Source organism: Humulus lupulus, chromosome 7 (genome assembly GCF_963169125.1).
Source record: "Humulus lupulus chromosome 7, drHumLupu1.1, whole genome shotgun sequence".
Classification (NCBI taxonomy): domain Eukaryota; kingdom Viridiplantae; phylum Streptophyta; class Magnoliopsida; order Rosales; family Cannabaceae; genus Humulus; species Humulus lupulus.
The window spans coordinates 156183373-156190532 of NC_084799.1; the positions used below are offsets into that span (position 1 = coordinate 156183373).

General features: G+C 40.5%; 1 protein-coding gene across 1 annotated transcript; it reads left to right on the plus strand.

Annotated features, from left to right (window-relative positions):
• The first annotated feature begins 686 nt into the window (after positions 1 to 686).
• LOC133788734 (scarecrow-like protein 3) lies at positions 687 to 3232 on the plus strand. The gene has a single exon (XM_062226322.1). The coding sequence runs from the start codon at positions 1504 to 1506 to the stop codon at positions 2926 to 2928; it is 1425 nt and encodes a 474-aa protein (XP_062082306.1). The 5' UTR covers positions 687 to 1503; the 3' UTR covers positions 2929 to 3232.
• The last annotated feature ends 3928 nt before the right edge of the window (positions 3233 to 7160 follow it).

Here is a 7160-nt window from a genome sequence, read left to right on the forward strand (position 1 = left end):
AAGGAATGTTTTGATTTAATTTAAAAAAATATATATTTATATCATTATTTTATAATATACAACATAATTTATATATTTAAAATTTATATCACAACTAAAAAAAAAAAAAAAATTAATATATTTTTTTATATTGTTTTTACCTAGTATCTTTAAAAAGTCTTACTTACGAGGCAAACAACAATTCATGTTAGGTGAAGATAAAAATGGTACAAAAATTAGAAATTAGGGCCCAAGGGGTTGTGTATTTTTATGAGGAGTGCCACCTAAGAATCCACAAATAGAGATAAATGTACCATCTACTTTTGGAGTCTTGCTTAACTTCCTTGTCTCTTTGTCTTAATATTGGAAGATAATACCAATTGAAAGGTCATTCGCATGAAAAGAAAACAAAATGGGTTTTTGGCACTACTATTTCGAAACCCACAAAGCTCTTTCGTCCAATTCCCACACTTACCCCACTAGGAAACAAAACTGAGGGCATTGTTTGTCTTTGTTAGGGCATGTTTGGATTTATGTAACCTTTGGGAATATTAAAACTTCTTTAGGCCAGCCCTGATTCCCTATCCACCTTAGTTCAAGACAAAATAATAGTAATAATAATAATAATACTAAGAAAGTAATTTATATTTTTCGGAGAGAGAAAAAGAAAGACAAGCAAATTAAAAGGCTCACCTTCTCACAAACTCCATATTCCACTTAAGAAGATGGACACCAAAACAAAAACGACAACAAGGACCCTCCACGCATTATCGACAACGTAGCCATGAAGAAGAGTCATTCGGAACAGACGTTCTAATTAATACCATTTTTCTTTCTTTCTTTCTTTCTTCCTTTCTGTTTTGTTTTTGGGAGGGACTTCTGGGTTATGAAGAGTTATTATGTGTGAGAAAGAAAACAGAGGAAGCCCTGAAACCAGTACCAGTTTTAGCACGCAGTGAGATTTGGAGAATCCTTCTCATGAATTTCATTGGGGCTTCATATGGGTTATTGGTTAACTGCAAAACCCTGTAAGAATCTGGCTTTTCTTCTTCTTTTTCATTAGTTCTTCGGTTGGAACCCTTTTTCCTTTGTTCTTGTTCGACTGTTTAGCTGATTTCCTAGTCGAAATTTTAGTCCTCTGTGTCAGCTGTGTTTATTTTTTTTTTTTTCATTCTCTTATTTAATTTGTGTTTCGAATTTTGAAACCATAATCCTCCAATTGTCTGTACCCTTGAACCCTTTTTCTTTGTATGTCCTTGGTACGATAGTACATTTTGTTAGGTTGTTGTCTCATGCTTTGGTTTGATCGCGTCCTTATTGTTCTAATCCAAGGATGACACTCGATATTCCTATTTGATACAATTTGTTCTTTGCAAGAAAGTTATAACAATTTAGAAATTAAGAAATCTTCCAAGTCTAGATTAGATTATCTTGAGAAGTAGAGTTTGACTCTCTTTTTCTTGACAATAGTAATCTTGTCGCTTTCTTTTTCACACGTACCTAAATCTGTTGTTGTGTTGTTATATGGCACCAATGTTTCAAGATGAAGGTTCATCATCTGTAACTTCATCACCTCTGCGATTTTTTTCCATGATGTCACTTTCTCCTAGCTTAGGATCACCATACCCGTGGCTCAAAGAGCTCAAATCTGAAGAGAGAGGTTTGTATTTGATCCATTTGCTGCTCACCTGTGCAAACCATGTAGCATCCGGTAGCCTTGAGAATGCCAATATTGCGCTTGAGCAGATTTCCCAGCTGGCCTCTCCTGATGGTGATACCATGCAGCGGATTGCTGCTTATTTCACTGAGGCTCTTGCAGATCGTATCCTCAAAAGTTGGCCTGGTCTTCACAAGGCCCTCAATTCGACTAGAATGTTTTTGGTTTCAGAAGAAATTCTAGTTCGGAAAGTGTTTTTCGAGCTCTTTCCGTTTCTCAAAGTTGCTTTTGTTCTGACCAACCAAGCTATCACTGAAGCCATTGAAGGTGAAAAGATGGTACACATAATAGATCTTCATGCATCTGAACCTGCACAATGGGTTGCACTTCTTCAAGTTTTAAGTGCAAGGACTGAAGGCCCGCCACATTTGAGAATTACTGCAGTTCATCAACAGAAAGAGGTACTAGAGCAAATGGCTCATAGGTTGATTGATGAAGCAGAGAAACTTGATATACCATTTCAGTTTAACCTTGTAGTGAGCAAATTGGAAAATCTTGATATGGAAAAACTTCGTGTCAAAACTGGGGAGGCTTTAGTTGTGAGTTCTGTACTTCAGTTGCACTCTCTTTTGGCTTCTGATGATGAACTTCTGAGAAAGAAATCTCCACTGGGGCCAAAGACTTTGAATGGAACTTATTTTCCTAGAGCCTTCCAAGTGAACCAAAGCACATTGGGTGAGTTACTTGAGAAAGATTTTGTTAATGGGTGTAGCCCAAGTCCTGACTCAGCTTCGTCCTGGCCATTATCTTTAAATGCTTCAGGAAAGATGGATGGCTTTCTTAATGCCTTGTGGGGTTTAACCCCCAAGCTTATGGTAGTAACAGAACAAGATTCTAACCATAATGGTTTAACTCTAATGGAGAGGCTACTTGAAGCTCTTTATTCATATGCTGCATTGTTTGATTGTTTGGAATCTACTGTGTCGAGAACACCATTGGAGAGACTAAAGGTGGAGAAGATGCTCTTTGGGGAGGAAATTAAAAACATCATAGCTTGTGAAGGGCCTGAAAGGAAGGAAAGGCATGAAAAGCTTGACAAATGGATTCAAAGACTCGATTCAGCCGGCTTCGCAAACGTACCTCTTAGCTATTATGGTATGATGCAAGCTAGAAGGTTGTTACAAGGCTATGGCTGTGACGGGTATAAGATCAGGGAAGATAATGGAAATGTTTTGATTTGCTGGCAAGATCGGCCTTTGTATTCAATATCAGCTTGGAGATGTAGAAAGTAATATCCAAATTACAGATCAGTGTTTAACAGTTTCCTGTTACTTTCTTATCATTGAAAGATTTTTTTTACTTCATTAGAGAATACCATTAGAGTGAGTGAACCACTCTCTTTCTCAGCAGAAAGAAGACAATGACTGGCATCTTTTTTTACATTCTTTTCCTTCTTACATTTCATTTGTTTCATTTCTCATTTTATATGTGATTCAATCAATACTGGCCTTTTGTGCGTGTGTACATATTAACGCTTGTTGAGCGTGTATAAGCTTTTATTGGAGCTTTCTTCCTCTCTCCCCCTCTCTTTCTCTACATTTGTGTCCATGGCTTTTAAAGTTTAAATGTAATAGTATTTCCAGTTACATTATAGACAGAACTATCATGACTGCCTCTAGAGACTGCGTTGTTCTTCACTTGAACATATATAGAATTGCCTGAGAGGGGTCGTGATTTTTGTTACTTGTTCCTTTCGACTTGGATTTGTTTCCTTTTATGGAAGAATCATTTGTGTCAACAATTGTTGCTAGTTGGGTTGTTATGAGATCATCCAAACTTCAAAACATTACTTGAATTCTTTGAAATCAAGGCTTGTTGATAGAAGTAGATGGAGCTCAATTTTCAAAGCTATCTTTTACTAGATTGTACCATGTAGTTCCGTGCTCTTATTATGGTTATGCTACCTTCAGCCCTCTAATACAATAGATAAGAGACTTTCAAGATAAAAATCTAGATTTTTCTTTGGCTCTGAACTGGTTATTGTCCAAATCACAACAGTTATAGAGAACTTCCAAGTTGTGTACTTGTTTGTAAATTATACTCCAAAGGGTGGGCAAAGTGACCTAGTTTTGTGTCATTATGTATTTAGATTATTATTGTAAGCGCAGTTATCTTCATGGCCCAATGGAGAAGCCAGGCTAGAAATTAGGGAAAAGTGCACAGTATGCTTTGCACCAACCAAAAAAGGAGCGTGTTGGCTCCTAGAGATCCTAGGCCATAGCAATACTGTTTAAAGATACTTGTGAGAAAAAAAAAAGTAGCGGATTTGATACCCACCCATTACGAATAAAATTACAACAACACGTATCTTGAAATCAATTTGGGATCCACTAGGATGTTTATCAAGAATCTACACAGTATATTACCGTTCTTTTAATTGAAATTTATGTTTTTTAAAGCATCTCAGCTCAATGTATTACTTTTGTATTATGTAATTTTAATATAATAATAAATTTTTATTCACTTGTTGACTGTCTTTTTCGCTATTAACTTAATTACAAAACATAAAGAAAATAAAAAAGATAAACACCAAGAGTGTACATGGTTCAGGTTATAAAGCAACCCTAGTCTACGAGTCTTTAGTAATAGTGTTCTTGAAGCTTGATATCTCAAGCTTCAATGGAGGTTTTTTTTCAGACACTGTATATATTGCTCTGAGTACAAAAATTGTGAACCATTTTACAATGGTACCCTAGCCCTATTTATAGAGTTTGAGGGTCATTATTCTCATTTATTACAAATATTCCCTAATTATTTCCCTCTGAATGTTCTAAGTAAGATTGTGGGCTTGCGCGTATCGTATGGGGCCCAATTCGTAGGTTGTAGCTCACCAACTTTACGAGAGACACGCCTCTGACACTGTCACAATGTGGTTGCACGTTTTCCTGTGTCAGGCGGCGTATTGGGAAATGCCAATTGTCGAGTGTACAAACTCGACGCCACTACTCGAGGCACCCATAAAGTTGTCACACTATCTTGTGGTGGCCCAAGACTACAGTAACTGACACCTGGCGCTCTCTCCAAGCTTGAGGACAAAACTCATAGACTTGGAGGACTATTGAATCAAGAAGACTGGAGGACCGCTAGAGTGGTCCTCAGAACGTGGCCTCACTTGGAGACATCCACACCTAAAAAGGGAAACATGAATCGCTAGGAGGATACTACACTCCGAGGAGCTCTAGGCGAGCTCTACAAAGCTTTGTTTTCTCTCAAGAAGCTTAATTACTTCTCTAATTACTACCACATGTCCAATGATGAAATCACAGACAACATTTTCCCCCCAAGTCTTCACTTGTCCACGGACAGTGGAGACTTACTCTGATAGGAGTAATTTCAAGGGTCTTCAAGAGGTGACTCTTGGGCTCACCATGACATCATACTCGAAAACTGCAAAGACACACGTTGACTCCTCATTGCTGGGTCCATCAATCGGTGCAATTAATGAGGAGTCTGTTCCACGTCCAAGACATCCAATCTATACCCGAAGCGTCCTTTCGCCCTGTATCCGAGACTTCCTTTTCCCATGCTAATGATCACAATCCGTGCGTTGATAATCGTGACTGTTGGATCACGTTCGAGTGCTTACCCCGTAGATGATCAACGGTCGAGGTGGAATTGCTTCCACCCCAAGCTCTTCAAGTATAAAACTCGAGAACCGCTTCTCACATACTTACTTTGACCATTTGAAATTCAAAAAAATACTAGAACCTTCAAACTCTCCCAAAGGTTCATCACTCATAGACCCCAAAACCTTCACAAGTTCCTACGTTTCCAACGACCTGGACGGATAGAGGGAATCATCATTCTTTTGGTCGAACAACAAGAAATACTTTCGGGTCCGCACACTACCCAACACCTACATGCGCTTTATGTTGAGTACGTATTTTCGACATATTTTTTCTTTAGGTTCTGGTTTGTCGAGTGCGTGGTTGCATGCTTAGGGTTTTGATGTTTCTGGCATCCAGAGGTCTTTTTGACCTTTTTTTAGTTGCTTTGGGTCCATTTTGACATTTTAAATGGTAAAAATAGCTTGTTTTACGCCTTATGCGATTTTTTGTTTTTCTGGACATTCGATCGGAATCTAGAAAATTTCTAGTTTTCGGTGAAGTTCATGAACTTCGGTGGTGTTCTCCGGCCCCAATCCATTGGTTCCGAGGACACCCAAGTCCCTTAGAATTCCTTCTCCTCTCCACTCCCCGAGCAGTAGTCTTATGGGTTCTCATTTTGGCCTATTTTTTTTTTCTAGTCAAGGCGCTAACTGCTTGGTTTTTATTTTAGATGTCTGAAGAGCTTCACCATCTTCACCAACAACGATTCTACTACTTTGATGGTGAAATATTGGAGATGGCCCGAGGCGTGGGACGACTTCTCGAAAAGGGGAAACGAGTGGCCGCGCAACATAGTAGGGCCCTCGTAGTGAGGGAAGACAACCTCTGATGACGGGGAGGCCCCTTCGACCTAGCATCTCAGAGGAGGAGGCCAACATGGGTCTCCTACCAGAGGATGGAAAATATACCACTGAAGGCTTCGAGGCGGAGGAGCTCCCAAGCAAGCTGAGGCATCGGGAGGCTCTTCACAATATTATAAGCCACTTCGGGGTTGACACCTGGGACGTCCTAGTGCGTTTGTCCCGAGAGAACAAGAGCGCGTACGAGAGCATCCATGACCTCGGGGCTTGGAGCGCTTCTCACCTCCAGGCGGGAGCCGCGCTACCCCTCCATCAACACTATGTCGACTTCTTGAAGTTCGACGACATAGCTCCCTTAAAGATATCCCCGAATGGACATTGAGTGCTAGCAGGGCTTTTTGTTCTGTTTAGGAGGCAGAATTGGCCCGCCCCTTCTTTGGCAGAGATCCTGTACATATACAGCTTCTGAGCTTGCCTGAAGAATGGGAACCATGATGGGTACTATACTTTGATGAAGTATATGTACCTGGGCATGTCTTATAAGGCTTCGTGTGGCAGCAAGAGCCATGCGTGGGACTGCAAAGACCAATTTTTTCTGGGTGGGTGAGTTTCCTACGTGAATCAATCCAGCACTACTCTTGGACTTCACCAGGGTTGGTAAGTCTTTCCTCAAACTATTTTCGTTTTTCGTTTTCATCCCCTTGTGGCTGGTCCTTAGGAGTTGAGTCTTTTGCAGGTCCTTTTCGCCGCACTCCTCATGTTGATGCCTACAACGAGAGGTTTCAAAGAATGAAGGCCCTCCCAGACGAGGAGATGGGTCTTGCCTTCCTCATCACGGAGGCTTATCTGCGTCAGTACGGGCTTCTTCAGGAGGGTCAGCACATAAGCCCCGCAAACTTGTCCAGCATCCGCGACTCGAAGAAATCATTGGCGGATGCCAGGGTTCACACAGAGTATATGGCGGCGCAAGCGTCCTTCTAGTATTAGCAGAGGATGTGCGACAATCACATGGAGACAGTGCTTGCCATCCAGGCCGCTGTCGAGGCCTAAGAGGAC